The sequence below is a fragment of the Syngnathoides biaculeatus genome, chromosome 15 (assembly GCF_019802595.1).
Source record: "Syngnathoides biaculeatus isolate LvHL_M chromosome 15, ASM1980259v1, whole genome shotgun sequence".
In the NCBI taxonomy this organism is placed as follows: Eukaryota; Metazoa; Chordata; class Actinopteri; order Syngnathiformes; family Syngnathidae; genus Syngnathoides; species Syngnathoides biaculeatus.
The window spans coordinates 24,935,333-24,951,876 of record NC_084654.1 but is presented as its reverse complement, the minus strand read 5'-3'; the positions used below and the strand labels follow the sequence as shown (position 1 = coordinate 24,951,876).

Sequence of the window (16,544 nt, the reverse complement as noted above, 5' to 3'; positions counted from 1 at the left end):
TCGAAATAAATACGGCTATATTGTCACGAAATGTAACTTTTTCACAAGATCTGATCGTGATAAAATCGTGTTCAAAATTATGACTTTTTTTTTTCAGAAAATGAGGACATTATTTTTTGACTTTTTTTTTTTTTTATCACATAGCTGGACAACTTTTCTCTAAAATGAAAGGGTTAGGGTTATGATTTTTTTTATTGGTGTGACAAATGTATTCTCGTGAAATTGCAGATTTTGGCTTAATTTTTCTAGGAATTGATAAATGACCCAAATGTTTTTGTTTTTTTTTTTTTTTGCGGTTGGAAACGTGCGTGACCCCGCGTGACCCCTCCCGTCCCGCCGTCACGCACTTCCGCCGTGGTGACGTCACACCGGGACCACAATCTGCGGTTCTGTGCGGCGAGTTGGCCACCACACACGGGAGCACCGCGGCCGCCGCTGGGAACCGTGGAAGATGGAGCCCGCGACGGAACCGAAAGCCTAGCCCACCTCTTCAAGCTCCGGGACCACCACCGTCACGTTCCCGCCTCGCTCCCCGACGGGGGCGTTCGAAGGACGGCCGGCCGGCCGGCCGACCGACCGCGAAGGCTACAGCGGAGCGTCTGGGGGGGGGGCTCGCTCGAGCAGCCATCTTTTAGCGAGACGAAATGTTCGGGACGACGCGGCTCGGGCTTCTGTGGCGGCCGGGGGCCTGCTCGCTGGCCGGCGCCGGAGTCCGTCGGAGCTTGGCTGCCGGGCTGCTCGTGGCGCTCGCGGCGCTTGTGGCGGCGGAGGCGGAGGCGAAGGAGTGCGACAAGCCGTGCGTGAACGGCGAGTGCAACGCGGCGACGGGCGGCTGCGTGTGCTCCCCCGGCTGGGTCGGGGACCAGTGCCAGCACTGCGGAGGAAGATTCAGGTACGGACACCGACGTTCGAGACCCCGCGTCCGCGAGTCGTCCGGCTTCCCCGCGTCGCATCGACGCCTTTCGACGAGTTACCTGAGCAACATGGCGGCGCCTTCCTTCGTCTCACCTGAAGCACGGAAAGGCAACATTTCGTGGAGGTTCAATCATCACATTTGTTTAAAAGAAGGACATAAAATCAGTGAGAAAATACGACTTTAAGATTCCTTATTTTTTTCCTTAGCAAGTAACACTTGACTCTAAAAATATAGTATGACTACAAGAAAATTAAGATAAATTTATTTGCTTACTGCATTTCAAAACAAAACTTTTTTTTTCAACCTAAAATACCACTTCCGTCTAATTACACAAGTGATCTGTTTTGTAAAGCTATGACTTTATTTTGCTTTTAATCTTTCCACCAAAAAATATTTTTTTTCCCTCGAAATATATTGACTTGGTGTCATATTACTCAGACTTTTTTTTTTTTCCCCTTTTGATATTGTCGAACGAGTAAGACTTAAGCAGACTAGAGAAAAGAATAACTTTCAAAATATTCAGACAATTTCACATTCTTTCAGTGAAATTGACTTTATTTTTTTAAATACTACTTCTTCCCTTGAATAATAAAACTTTATTTTTAAAAATGTTCAAAGTATTTTTTTTTTTTAATACTTTAGCAAGATTAACCGAAATATATAGTTTTACATTTGGAAGAATCTGACTTTCGTAGTATTCGGACTCTTCCCGTTCTTTAGTATGGTACGGATTTTGAGGTTTGCTTACTTTTACATTATAAATACAGTTATAATAATTCCTCGGCCTCAGAATCGTTTGCATCAAAACCAAAATGTTCAATTTTTTATTTTCTGGGAAAATGCTCTTTTTTTTTTTTTTTACTTCGGTAATTTTGAATTTTATTTTCCTCAGAATAAAAATCGTGATAGAAAACGTACAAGATACAAACTAGAAACACGACAAAGATTTTTTTTTTTTTTAACCTACAAAGATGGCAGAAGTGTGACTTTGTATTTTTTTTCCTCCCAATGTACTTTATTTGCGATATGAGTTATGACAGTCTCGGCCGTGTGCCTGGTGACGTTATGCTCTTGTGAGATTTCCTACATTGGCCACGCCCACTGCCCACCAACCATTTATCCCCAAAACGACGTCATCCTTAGCTGTCGGCCTCGGTAATCATCTTCTTTTCCTTCGGCTTGTCCCGTCGGGGGTCGCCCTTTTCCGCCACCCGATGGCTTCGATCATCTTTGTGTCCCACTTTTGTTGTGACTTTGGCCTTCAGGTTGACGGCGCCCTCCGGCTTCCTGTCGGACGGACCTGGGAACTACAAGTACAAGACCAAGTGCACTTGGCTCATTGAAGGACGGTCAGTCCCGTCCCGGCTGTCGATCATTCGGACTTTCCCTTTTCACTTGGCAATGGAAAATCCAAAAATGATAAAGTGACTGATAATTTTTGTCATCTGTTTACTAAACCAACAGCAAGACCGAATTTTACATATTAGAATTTCAGTAATGAATTTAATCTTAATATGAAAATATTCAGCTTTACGCGTCATTGAAAAGCCTACTAGAACATCTGAACTTTGCTGTTAATCAGAGGTGAATACGGACTCCGATTTAACATGTTTGAACGTGACTCATTCAAGATGCAGTTCCAGTTATTGGGGGGGGGGTGTAGACTTTTGCAAAGACATGTCGGTCATTTTTACTACCCCCTTGAAAAGATTCCTTTTTTTCCCCAATTGGGGTCATATTAATTGCTGCAAACGGTCAGAATAATTTATATTGGTCTGTTTTCTGACATTACAAAAACCCGATATTTGAACAGGGAAGAGTGTGTAGACTTTTTTTTTTTTTTTTTTTTCGGTGTACGCCAGCTTTGATAACACAGATATGACACAATGATAATTTGATACTCTTAATAATTGACAAAAGTACAGAGGTTGTTGTTGAAATTTCTGTGGATGGAGAAAGACTGCAGCATAAGTAGGTTAATTATCAACTTGAAGCGTGTTTAAACAATGCGGATGTTTTTAAACTCACGGATGGTGACTTTTTTTTTTAACTGAAAAAATAACCTAACGTCACGCCATTGCCCTGGGAGCAAACGCTGTCTGCCAAATATGAAGCGTTGCACATTAGCTGCTTCCATTTCTGGGGGCAAATATCAAGCTTATGAATTCTGCCAAGGAGCTAACAGAAAGCTAGCATGAGCTAACGGGAAGCTAATTGTCCATGGAAACAATGGAAAGCTAACATTGTCTACCAGGAAGCTAACCCAAACCCAAGTCCCGGTACACTCTTTAGCATTTTTCAAATATGCAAATATTTTGTATCTGCTACAGAGCCCAAAAAGAAGATGATGTATGGCATTTTAAAATTTCTACTATATTTCAACGAAGAACCCCACAGGTATAATAAACATTCAGTTTCATAATCTTGAATCTAGTCTGCCAATACCGAAATCTTGTGTGATTAAACAAAAACAAAGAAAAAGCAACGTCGAAGAAGAGACATGAGAGTAGCAAATGACGATGGTCTTGGGACAATTTCTGTACAGAAAATCCCAAGCTAGCTATTAAATAGCGAGGAAGCTAACAGTGAGCTTACATCTGGCCAGGGATGAGCTAAGCTAACATGAAACCGACATCGTCTGAAAGGAAACTAAGCGAACGTACGCTGCCCGCGGGCTCATGCTAAGCTAAGCTATTTGTCCAGGGTGATAGGAAGCTAACATTACATTTGCGCTGCCTTTTTCTTACTATTCTTTTTTTTGCCCCCCCCCCAGTCCTAATTCCATCCTTCGCTTACGCTTCGAACATTTTGCCACGGAGTGCAGCTGGGACCACCTTTACGTCTACGACGGGGACTCCATTTATGCCCCCTTGCTAGCCGCCTTCAGGTACTCCCGCCGCCGTCCGACGGTGACGTGCCAAAGTTTTTTTCCACAAATCAAATATTTGTTTGTTTGCTTGCTTGTTTTTGTTTTAGCGGCCTGATCATTCCCGAGAGTTCCAGTAACGAGACTGTCCCCGAGGTGGCGTCACAGTCGGGCTTCGCCTTGCTGCATTTCTTCAGCGACGCCGCCTACAACCTGACTGGATTCAACATCTCCTACAGGTGAGAACTTTAAGGACTCCGTGCCGGAAGCCATTTTGTGTCCTTTTCTGTCCTTTTTCCTATAATTCGATCAAATTGCGATGAATGTAGAAATACAGTATTTGTGGATGTTTGGGGGTGGGAGGTTGGATGTTACGAGCAAAATCTTGAAACATTTGGCAATTTAATATTTTAGTGTTTGAAAAGCATCAAGCTTTATGCGCGCAAATGTGTATTTTTCTGTTCATAAAATTGGTGACTTTGCTTAATTGCTTCTTCTGTTAATGTGATCAAGCAATTTAATGATTTTGAGTATGATTAGCTAGATACAAACAAAATAAAAAGTATCATTGAGGAGGAATTAAAATGAGTTTAAAACTAATCCAGACAAGAATAAACAGTATAAACTAACTCAATGGCTAATTATGCAACAGTACCATTTGTACAATTAATCTCAAAAGGGCAATACTGTACGTGTTATATTACTGAAAGTGATGGATAATATCATGCATGTTTAGTTATAATAAACCAAATATGTAAGTAAATAAGGCATTAATTATACAGCACTTTTTAAAAGGCGCAGTCACAAAGTGCTTCACAAGTTCATTCAAAACTCGAGTCTGGTGGGGAAAAAAAAAAAGATAAGCTTGTAGACAAGACACAAAGTGATACTAAATGATAAAACAACCAAAAGGGAAGGAAAGGACTGTTTATGCAGAATATCTTGGAATAATATTTCTATTTTACATTGAGGCTTGAAATAAAAAAATGTAAACGTGCTTTTTTTCACATTGTTCATTTACATTTGAATATTGAAGTTATGTTTGAAAAATGGGGGGGGGGGGGCTTGAAGTTTTTGTAAAGGTTGCGTTTGTATCACGCTGTCAATCATCAACCTAAATGAGCCAGCTTTCTTTTCTTGCCAGAGGTCAAAAGTTGACTTTTATTTTGCGCCATCGTTTCTCATGCAGGCGTTTTTTTTTTTTTTTTTTTTTTTTTTTTTTTTGGGGGGGGGGATTTCGCTGGCTGTTCCGCTTGCAAACGAGCAAACCTTCGGATTCCACAAGAGCAGATGCGAGCGTCAATAATTCAGCGCCGGGCCCTCTGATGTTTTATTCAGAGTTTGCTTTTCAGCAACGTGAGGTTGTGTCCTCCCTCCCCAGGGTGAACACGTGTCCCAACAACTGCTCCGGTCGAGGCGAGTGCCGCCCGGCCGACGGCACGGGGGCGCCGCGATGCCACTGTCGAGACGGCTGGAAGGGCGACGCCTGCGACGTGCCCTACTGCCCGGGTGACTGCGGGTTCCCCGAGCGGGGGCGCTGCCGGGACAAGACGTGCGACTGCTCGCTCGGGTGGCAAGGTGAGGCGGCCGCTCCGATCAGACAGTCAAAATGCTAAATACCAAAGTCAATGGAACCAAATGTAGCAAAATTATGGAACATAAAACGGGCAATATCCAAATCCAAATTAAAGTCCCGTTTCAACCAGTGGAAGTGGAGCAAAAAAAAAAAAAAAAAAAAAAACTTACCAAAATAAAAGCTGCGACCACATTTAAAATGGCTTAATACAGGACAACTATCACTCGTTCTCACACTTGTCATCCATCCATTTTCGACATCGCTTATCCTCATGCGGGTCGCGGCTACGCTGGAGGCTATACCAGCTAATTGCAGGCTGGAGTCGGGTTACACCCAGAACTGGTCGCCAGCCAATCACAGGGCACAAAACAAACATTGAAGCATTCACACCGACGCATAATTTTGAATCTCTACTTAACCTAGTGTTTTTTTTTTTTTTTTTGGGGGGGGGGGGGGGGGGTTATGTTGGAGAAAAGTGGAGTACCCAGGGAAAAGCCACATGGGCACAGGGGAGAACATGCAAACTCCATACATGCTAGGCCAGCTTTGAACTTGCAACCTGAGAACTGTGAGGCAGATCTGCTTACCAGTCACCCAGCGGGCCACTCGCTCTACTCATGGATGATGCAAATCAAAGTTCTTTACCGAAAAGTGGCCCAAGTGTGCTACACAGCAATTGAATCAAACTAGGAAGTAGAAAAATGAATAGTAATACCACAACAAAGCAATAGAACCAACACTTCCGCTCATACCAGTCAGATAATATCCAAGTCAGACTTTTGTTTGGGACACGTGTCAACAACAACCAGACAAAAATTCCTTCCCCCCCCCCCCATTGAGGTCCCGACTGCTCCGTGTCCGTCCCGGCCGACTCGGGCTTCTGGGGCCGCGGGGCCTTCTCCGAGCCGGGCTTGGCCAGGGCCTCGCACAAGGCGGTGGTGGACCAGGGCGTCATGTGGGTCATCGGAGGATACGTCTTCAACGCCTCGGACTATCACATGGTCAAAGCGTGAGTCACATTCATCGTCAATGTAGTAGTAATCTTAATAATAATAATAATAATCATGTTGTTGTTGTTGTTGTAGGTTTAATTTAAGCAGCAAGTCGTGGCTGACGCTGGACCCGTCCGTCAACACCGTCCCACCTCGATACGGCCACTCGGCGGCTCTCTACGAGGTCGGTCCGAGTTACTCTAGATAGGAAGAACTTTCGATAGTTGACGCGCTGAAGATTGTTGAGGGCGCTTTGAGGCGGCGGCGAATGAAAATGTCGCCTTGTTATTGGGGACGCGTTTGTTCGCCTTCACTCAAGCCCTCAAAATGTCAATAAGATTCTAACCTCAGTTGTAATGACGGAAAATTTGCGTGGGAGAAGGCAACTAATTGTGTCAGCATGTTGAAAATAGCAAACGGCTTAAAAAATGGTGGAGTTTTTGGACTTTGCTTGTTTGGAATGTGTGTGGCGCCTTGCTTTAAGTTTTCCTTCAATTTTGGAGTGATGGTGAGGGGGTGTGGCTTAAAAGGTACGGGACATTTTGATTTGTTGTCTTTCGAGACTACGTTGGGAGGTCGCCTAAAAGCGCTTTGTGGCTCAAGAAGTGGGAAACGTTTCCCTTCCCCTTAGGGCAAAGTCTACATGTACGGCGGGAAGATGGACTCAACGGGGAACGTGTCAAGCCAGCTGTGGGTCTTCCACGTTCAGAACCAGACCTGGGTTCTGCTGAGCCCGCGCACTAAGGACCATTACGCCGTGGTGGGACACTCTGCCCACGTGGTGCCCCCTCTGCGGGAGGGAGACGCCCCCGTCATGCTGGTGCTCTTCGGCCACTGTCCTCTCTACGGCTACATGAGCTTGGTGCAAGAATACAACATACGTAAGTCAGACAAGTCCAACTTTGGCACGCGGTCTTCAAACTTCAGTTTACAGTCGTGCAATTTCATTACATTGTTTTGAAATTACATGATCAGAGACGTTTTGGGCCGGTCGCCGATCAGCAAGTTTCAAAAAAAAAAAAAAAAAAAGAAAGAAAAAGTGATTGCCGAGATCCGATCACAAGATGGCGTTGTGTTCATTTACGTCACTTTTGTTTTTTGTCTATACTTTACTGTATGACTTGTTTATTTTGTATATACTTTTGTGGTTTGCACAGAGTACTGTCTTCATCCATCCATCCATTTTCTGTACCGCTTATCCTCACTAGTGTCACGGCCGTGCTTAAAAGTCATTCTCTCACATTTTAGACAAACGTTAAAATACCAATAACCTCTAGGGGGCATTGAAGGGTTGGCCCCTGACATGAGTTTGGGTCATATCAAGATTACAGTGTGACAGAAATAATGGGAGCAAACTTACTGTAAATCACTGACTTTTAAATCACTCTAATAAATATTGTTAATGACATGCTTACTGTCAACGTTGACACTCTCCCAGCTATATGGAGGGGTGTAGTCCAAAATTTGTCCGTTTGCCCCCCAAAAATTGGTTCCCGAGCAAATTTGTTACATTGAAAAATTTCGCTGACGTCCCCCACGATGTCCTTCAGTTGTACACAGACCGCGAATAGCATGTCGTCGTCAAATACTTACAGTACTGTGGCACATGACAAGGCTAAAAAAAACTGCTTTTCGATCCATGCACAACGAAGATGGGTAAATGTCTTTTGCGGAGCCAATCGATGATGTCATTGATCGCTTCGGAAAATTATGACGCGTCAAATGCGAATCATGGGCCGATACCGGTCAGGCTCTGTGTAAAGTCCGTCTGAAATGTTGGCTTCCAATCTTGAAACTTCAAAATACCATTCTGAAACTTTGGCATCCAGTCTTGTTTTTTTGTTTGTAGTCTGAAAACGTCAACATGCTGTCTTGAAACTTTGAAATGCTAAATTGAGACGTCTGAGTACCGCTTTGATACTTTATATTTCAACGTATCATCTTGCAGTTTCAGGACCCCAACTTGAAACTTAGTCAGACGACATTGAAAGATCACGATACAACCTGAAACGTTGTCATAGCAACGTGAAAGATGATCATACCCTCTTATCACATTTTGACACGGTTCTTAATTGCTTCTTTCTTTCCCGCGCAGATCGTAACCAGTGGAGCGTGGTGCCCACGGACGGGGCTCTGATCCAGGGGGGCTACGGGCACAGCAGCGTGTTTGACGCCGCCACCAGAGCCATCTACACGCACGGAGGCTACAAGGCCTTCAGCGCCAGCAAGTGCGGCCTGGCCGGGGACCTCTACCGGCTGGACGTGGACACCAGGAAGTGGTGAGTGGACGGCGTCGACGCTGGTTGGCGAAATCGGGGGCACTTGCCGTATTTCAGAGATTGTTGTTTTTTTTTTTTTTTTTTGTTCTTTATGTGCCAGGACCATCCTGAAGGACAGCGGATTCTTCCGCTATCTCCACACGGCCGTGATTGTGAGCGGTACCATGCTGGTGTTTGGTGGAAACACGCACAACGACACGTCCATGAGTCACGGCGCAAAGTGCTTCTCTTCTGACTTTATGGCCTACAGTCTGGGTTGGTACACACACACACACACACACACACAGCACCGCCTCGGGACGCACCCAATTTTTAATTCTGCTTGGCTGTCAGGTCCAACAGAATGGACGATCTCTGTCCCTTTTCTGCCAGAACAGTTTTTTTTGTGTCACATTGGAGTTTCAAGGCTCCTTCTGTGATTTTATTTTCTTAATTTTTGAACAACAATCTCGAAAATATGGTACACAATGGTTCACAGGCAGTTTTTAAAACTGCATCAGTTATTTGCTCACTACGCTAATGGCCTCTCTTTGATAAGCCGCATCCGATCAGCGTGCTGCATTCATTTTTAAGGCCTTCCTTGACATTGCACCAATGACGTCATTGAACCCACACCGTCTGCAATGCCGTCTTTTCACACCAGGTGGCAATGTTTACCTTTGTTCGGTAGCTAATGCAACGCTGCTCTGCTGTAAATTAGCAGCAGCCTTCAGAAATTCACACAACTAAGATGCCAGTGGGAAAAAAAAAAAACAAACATAATTGTAATCATGTTTCTTTTTTTCCAGCATGTGACGAGTGGACGCCACTTCCACGCCCGGAAGTCTTTCACGACCCAAACCGCTTTGGCCACTCGGCGGTCGCCAGTGACGGGTACATATGTAATTCATAGAATATTATATCAATACATCTCTCTAATGTGATTTTTCCCATTTTTAATAATGTATGTGCGCCATTTTGTGATGTATGAACACTTGACGAAAACGCGTTGATGTTCCTACTTTAATATTTTACTGGAGACGACTTGATGCTGGGCCAGCGGGACGTCACCGCTTTCTGCGTTAACTCGTCATGTCATGTCATCGATCTGTCTTGAAATTCTAGCATGACTTGAAAATGTGGATTGGTCATACAGTCCTGAATAATCTTCATGCCATTTCCAAATTTTGTCATCTCTACTTTAGACTTCCTCATAGCAACTTGAAATGTGACTTGAGTCTTGAAACGTCATCTTCCTGTCTTGAAATTTTAACATACCATCTGGAAACTGTCATATTGCCTTGAAGCTTTGCAATAAGTCTTGTAAATTTGGCTTACAGTTCTTTATTATGGATTTGTAACTTGGTCATTCAGTCTAGAAACATCATCATGCCACTTATGTAGTCTTTCCTCATCTCGTCTTGAAACTTCAATCTAACCTCACCTAAGCCAACTTCAATTTAGTCTTTAAACGTCATTTTGCCGTCTTAAACGTCAACCGTCATCCCGTTTACAAATTTTGACGTCACACCGTCTCTAAACGGCATAAGATCTTGAAATTGGGCTGGCAGTCTCAAAACCTCGACATGACTTCCTTGAAACGTCCGCATGCTTCAAATGTCCTCATACAATCTTGAAATATTCATATTGTTAGCAAACACGAAATGAATGAATGAAAATTGAAACACCGTCATGCTATCTTGAAAGCTCGACAAGCTGCTCTGAGACATCTTGCTGTCTTTAAACGTTGACATCCTAAAACTTGAGAGTTCTGTTTTTTTGGTTTTTTTTTTAACTCAATCACTTGTAATGTGAGTCATGTGACATTTTAATGATCTCAATTTGTCTTGTGTGAGACTTTTTAAGGACTCGCGGCTGCACGTTTTCCCGAGATTAGCTCTGGGCTAATTAGCAGTCGTCCGCTGGTGACGACCCCAAGGTCGTTTTAGTCTCATCACTTTGCGTTCTCACAGCTGCCTGCCGGATCCAAAACTTTCCGGTGAGAAGCCAGATGGCGTGCGATACGTCTGCAGCACAAGTGCAATCTAGCAAAGGCGAGCGACAGAATTCCAATTCAGATCTTAGTCACACACGTAGATTGAAAATGAAAACATTTGCCTGATTAAATATTGGCTTGACTAATCAAAAATAAAATTATAGTCCTAAAATGAAAAGTGTATTTTTTTTAATTTACATAATTGGTTGCAATGTAATTATAGAGAACAAATATGACAAACTATTTCATTGTTTTTTTTTTTTTTTCTTTACATCGTAGTTGTCATTTCCCATAAAATCATTCAGTTGGTTTATTGGAAATAAATATATCAGTAAATGTTTTGCATATCCATTCAACATTTTTTTAAAGATTGAGTTTAAATATAAATAAGATGTGAACATTTTTAGTAAACTGCTAAGATCTTTACGGAATTTATGAACAAAACTTTTACATTTACAGCACATTCAGCATTTTTTTTTTGTTTTACTGAGTAATTTACAAATGTTGATGGATAAAAACTTGGCGTTACTTAGCATTTAGCATTAAATTTATATATGCATCCATTTTCATGCAACATTGTTTATAATTGCAGATAGTTAATTTACTATTTTTCTAATAGAATAAATGCTACATTGATTATGCATATACATTTGGTCCTTTTGTTCTTTTCGGTAAATCAGTTAACCAATTGTTAAATGATCAATGAATACAAATCAAAATGAGTAAATGCGTATTAAAAAAAAAAAAAAAAAAAGAGTAGTTTACTTTTAAAATAGTACTGATTCGAATGTTTTCAATTTGACAGTTAAAAATTTGCCGTGCATTTACTGCTCTGATTGTTTGTGGCTTTGGCGGTCGCAGGGTGATGTACGTGTTTGGGGGCTTCAACAGTCTTCTTCTGAGCGACGTTTTGTGGTACAGCAGCCCCCGCTGCGCCGCCTTCTCCACGGCCGCCTCCTGCTCGCAGGCCTCTCCGGGCCTCCACTGCGTGTGGAACGCCACCCGGGGGTCGTGCCTGCCCTGGGAGGGAAACCCCACCACGGAGCAGCAGCAGATGCCCGCTTCCTGCAGCAGCAGATCTTGTAGGTGGCGCCGCCAAGCCTGTCTTCGCTCCTTTTTTTTTTTTTTTTTTTTTGGGGGGGGGGGGGGGGGGGGGACTGTTTTTCTATCGATGTCTTGTAAATTGGCAAAAGGGCGAACGGGCTCGGCATCTTGCGTCGGTTTACATTTTCCTCTTTGGCATACCGACTTGGGTGGAGTGTCTCAAAAGTTCAGGGTGCCATCTTGAAAGCTTGTTGTCAAACTGTCGCGTTGGCAGCCGTGAAATTTTGACATCCCGTCTGAAACATTTTCTTGAAACTTCATCTTACTATTTTAAAACTTTGCATCGTCCTGGCAATTTGTGCTTTTGACGGTGAAGCTAAATTATACTCCATCAAAACTTGCTCAGCGCTTTGAAACTTTTCCCGCATGGCGTCTAAATTTGGCGCCGCATCTTTTGAGACTTTGTCATATGAACGTTAAAGCTGTCTTGAATCTATCCTGAAAGCCATCTTGAAATTTTGACATACTCCAATGTACCAGCTGAAGCTTGAGCATGCCAGGTGACTCTTGGAGAATACTGTAGGCCTGCACACTTGTGGCCAAAATAATAATGACTATTTTGATCAATATCATTTTCCCAGTTATGAATAACAAATATTCCTATTGCTAGGGAAAAATATTTATTTTATTGGACTAAATTTCAACAATCTATCAACAGTTTTCACTACAAAATTTCAATAAGAACAAATGACATATAATTTAAAAAAGAAAGTTGTACTTTTGTATGGGCTAACTAATTTTTTTTTTTTTTTAAAGTACAATCACAGATTTCAACGTAATACTGTAGAAGTAAATGCGGTGTATGCCTAAAGTAGAATAATATTAGGCTGCATGCACCAGCTTTTCGTTTGAAGCGTTAAAAGCGCGAATCGTCGCCGTCGTTCACAGTCACAAACTGCAAAGAACAAGTGTGACTTCCTTTTCCTTTTACTCCCGAAAAGTCTGCGTCAAGGCAGCCGCGGCTACGATTTTTAATCGCGTCTTACGTGTCACCTCCCTGCCAGTGTCTTGAGAGGGTCAACTTCAAAATAAAAGCTTCATACATGAGCACAGCGGCCATCGATGCCATTCTGGTCTTTTCTTTTGAAGTTGGTCATGAGCTCAATGTGCGCCCTTCATTAACCAACCATACGTTGGCTGACTCTGTTGCGGGCACTGCTGCAAATGAAGGACTTGTCACTTTTTAAATGTCAATAAACGCCGGACGATCAAGCTCATTTGATTGCGGCAGCCAAAATTGCGATGGCAATTCCAATTCAGTTTATTGTGCAGCACCGGCAGTCCCGAACCTGAAGCCTTTATCTGCTCACCTCCCAGACGCCGACAACGAGCGCTGCGACCAGTACACGGACTGTTACAGCTGCACGGCCAACACCAACGGCTGCCAGTGGTGCTCCGTGCAGTGCGTCTCCCTGGGAAGCAACTGCACCGCCGCCTCGGTAGCAAGCGCGGCGCACGACACCGTCAGTACCGCCGCCAGTACGTGATGGAGTTGTAGTAGCTTTGCTTTGCGGGGCTTTTTTCCAGGGACCCGTGGCGGACTTTGACGGCTGTCCTAAAGACAACCCGTCCTACGTGTGCAACAAGAAGACCAGCTGCAAGAGCTGCGCCGCGGACCAGAACTGCCAGTGGGAAACGCGCAACCAGGAGTGCATCTCGCTGCCCGGTAACCACCCCGACGCTAGTGAACCGTGGCTCTCACCTAGCACAGAATGATGCTAACGATCGCTTGTGAGACTTGTCTTTAGGAATTTTGACGAAACAAAAAACACTATTAAAAATCCATTTGCACAGCTCGCGGCATCTTGCCCCAAAACACACCAAGTTAGGATTGACCACTCTAAACTGTACCGAACCGCCTAAGAATTTCTTTTGGATAAATTGCAGATAACGTGTGTGGCGAGAGCTGGCACCTGGTGGGCAACTCGTGCCTGAAGTTCCTGACGGCCAAGGACTCTTACGACAACGCCAAGCTGGCGTGCCGAAGCCACAGCGCCGTCCTGGCCTCCCTCACCACGCAGAAGAAGGTCGACTTTGTCCTCAAGGAGCTGCAGATCATGAGCGTGGTGGTAAGCCGTCCCATCTGAAAACCTCTTTTCACGGTCTCGAAACGTTCTTATTCCACCCTTGGAAACTTGAAAAGGGCTACAAGGTACGCTTCAGCGTACCATGTTGAAGTCGTATCGGTTTGCAACCGATTCTGAAAGCATGATCTCATTGACTTAGATTAGATTTCGTAGTCTTTTGCCAAATTTTGTCTTTTCGTCCGTCGTGAAGTCATTCAAGCTTAAAACATCCAAATCTTCTCTGGAAACGTCACACCATCTTGAAACTTCAGCATAGAGGTTACATATTTTGTCGTCCAATCTGTAAAGGTCGTCACACCTTTTGGAAGTCAGTCTTGAAAGTTGGCGGTGCGGTCATGAAGTCGTAGCGAATTTGGACGTCAGCAATCCCTTCAGGAATCTTCACATCGCTGTCTTGAAACTTTGTGATGTTCTCTTGAGACTTGGGCTCAATATTTTCACATTTCATTGGCGACCTGCCTTCTTATATCTGAGGTCACACGATCCTGAAAGTTCTTCACGTGGTCTTGAGTCGTTGCTATACTGCCTTGAAATCGTGCTCCTCTCTTTAAATGTCATCACACGGTCTTAAATTGCACCTCATCTTGCAAATGCAGCGTACCGTCGTGTCTCGATGCCGCGCCGTACGCAGACCATTGAAAGGCTTCGCCACGTCGTCTTGAAATTTTCTCAAACATCCTTGAAGTTTCCCCCTAACGGCTTGAAGTCACACTAATCTTTAAATGTCTGCAAAAGGTCTTCCTTGCAAGACGTCACATGACCCTGCTGGTGACGAGCGTGGCGGTAAGGTATCGAGAGCGTTGCGCGGGAGGATCGAGGCTATTGACGGCGCGTTTAGCGCCCTTTCCAGACACGATCAATCAATCCCCGAATTGCAACGGAATGGGTGTGCCGGAGAGTGTAATTGGAGCGCCGTTCCAGCGAGATGGAGCTCTTTTCTTTGTTTACCAGCGCAAAGGCTCCATGGAAATTGATTCGCCGACGGGAAGGTTTGCCGATAGCGCACTTTTATCGCCGCGCTCAGCCTGTGAAATTGATGGTGGGGCCGAGTTTCCTCTCGCGTCGTTTTCTTGTTGTTGTTTATAGTCGTCGTAAGCGCAAACCGTCCAAGTGTATTTTTGGACTCTGAGCATCCCGGAATGTTCCAGAATGTCCCGAAATGTGGAGCACTTCAGGGAGGAGAGGCCACTTGACTAGCCACTGTCAAATTCAGCGTAGCGTTTGATATTTCATCAGACTGGCTTGAGGTTTCAGAATATGAATTTGTTGTTTTGTCATTCATTTATCCTGAAACGTCATCACAGCGTCTTGAAGTAAATCTCTTAAAACTGCATCGTACTGTCTTGAAATGTTGTCATTTTGTCTTGTCCTTAAGATTTCACAATACCTTCCATCTTGGAACGTTTTCTTACTATCTAGGGACTCTTTCATACCTTCTTGAACTGTTTGCATGTGGTCTTAAAACTTTGGATCCCATCTTAAAAGTTCAAAATTCAGCATACAGTGCTGAAGTTACAGTTTAAGTGTCATCATAGCACCTTGAAACTTTGTGTGTATAGAAAGAGATCAGCATCCAGTCTTGAAACCTTTTCAAAGGTGCATGCTGTGTGGATAAAAATGTGTGTGTGTGTGTGTGTGTGTGTGTATGGGGGGGGGTCATACTGTATTGAAATTTTGTAAAACTATCCTTCAATTCCAGCATCTTATTTTGTTTTGTCATATCTTCAAAACTGAAAGTAGACATCTTCAAATCTCATCATGCCTGCTTTGAACTCTTTTTCACCGTCATATTGAAATCTTGTCATAAAATTTCACCATATCCTCTCGAAGTCATTCCATCTTAAAATTTCAGCATGCCCACATGATATTTTGCTACAGTCGCGGCTGTTTGGCATCCCATCTACAAACCTCCGAATACATTATTCTCATAACGTCTTGAAATGTCATCATAGTCTCGAAGGCGAGCCGTATTAAAAGATAAATACAGTACACATCTTAAAATTTCATCCCGCCCCCTTGCAAGTTAATCATGTCGTCTTGAAACTTAGTCGTGACATCTCGAAACCATACTGTATTAAATTATTAGCATACCGTCTTAAAGCATCCTCGTGCTGTCTTTGAAACGTGGTCCTCTCATATTTAAAAAAAAAAAAAAAAACTTCATATTGCCTTGAAATTTTTCTGCATAGCGCGTCGCAGTCCATCTTGGGAAAAATTGCTGTGATTTGTTGTGCCGCAGTACAAGGCCATGGTCACTCCGTGGGTGGGCCTGCGCAAGATCAACGTGTCGTACTGGTGCTGGGAGGACATGTCGCCGTTCACCAACACGTCGCTGCAGTGGCTGCCCGGCGAGCCCAGCGACGCCGGATTCTGCGGGTACCTGGCAGAGCCCGCCACCAGTGGGCTGAAGGCGCAGACCTGCATCAGTCCCGTCAACGGAAGCCTGTGCGAGCGGCCAGGTGGGGGCCCGCCGGTCACGCTATGCTAGGCTAATGGGGTAGTTTCTTGCAAAATAAGGATTGGGGAAGAAAAATGGCTAAAATGATAAATGGGTGATTTAACGCAAAAGTCTGTTTCTGCCAGGCATTATGATTTGATTCTCTTAGTGTGTCATAGCTAATGTCATCCCATGTACACAAACAATTGTTATTATTCATCATTGTGTACAAAACCGGACCACTTGGTGTCGTTAGCATGGTTAGCATTTTTCAAATGCCAATTTTTCTTTTATGCGGCCGGACTTGAAATT

The 16,544-nt window shown here is 43.9% G+C and overlaps 1 protein-coding gene across 1 annotated transcript in view; it reads left to right on the top strand.

Annotated features, from left to right (window-relative positions):
• Positions 1–187: 187 nt before the first annotated feature.
• Positions 188–16,544, top strand: part of atrn (attractin) — a 44,226-nt gene continuing 27,869 nt past the window's right edge. The window contains exons 1-16 of the mRNA XM_061844750.1: positions 188–892; positions 2,182–2,265; positions 3,690–3,803; positions 3,893–4,021; positions 5,164–5,360; positions 6,199–6,367; positions 6,444–6,534; positions 6,982–7,231; positions 8,446–8,629; positions 8,730–8,884; positions 9,418–9,502; positions 11,466–11,686; positions 13,026–13,147; positions 13,236–13,374; positions 13,596–13,777; positions 16,035–16,254. Coding sequence (XP_061700734.1) covers positions 645–892; positions 2,182–2,265; positions 3,690–3,803; positions 3,893–4,021; positions 5,164–5,360; positions 6,199–6,367; positions 6,444–6,534; positions 6,982–7,231; positions 8,446–8,629; positions 8,730–8,884; positions 9,418–9,502; positions 11,466–11,686; positions 13,026–13,147; positions 13,236–13,374; positions 13,596–13,777; positions 16,035–16,254 — 2,590 coding nt within the window. The 5' untranslated portion in view covers positions 188–644. The remainder of the gene's footprint in view (positions 893–2,181; positions 2,266–3,689; positions 3,804–3,892; positions 4,022–5,163; positions 5,361–6,198; positions 6,368–6,443; positions 6,535–6,981; positions 7,232–8,445; positions 8,630–8,729; positions 8,885–9,417; positions 9,503–11,465; positions 11,687–13,025; positions 13,148–13,235; positions 13,375–13,595; positions 13,778–16,034; positions 16,255–16,544) is intronic.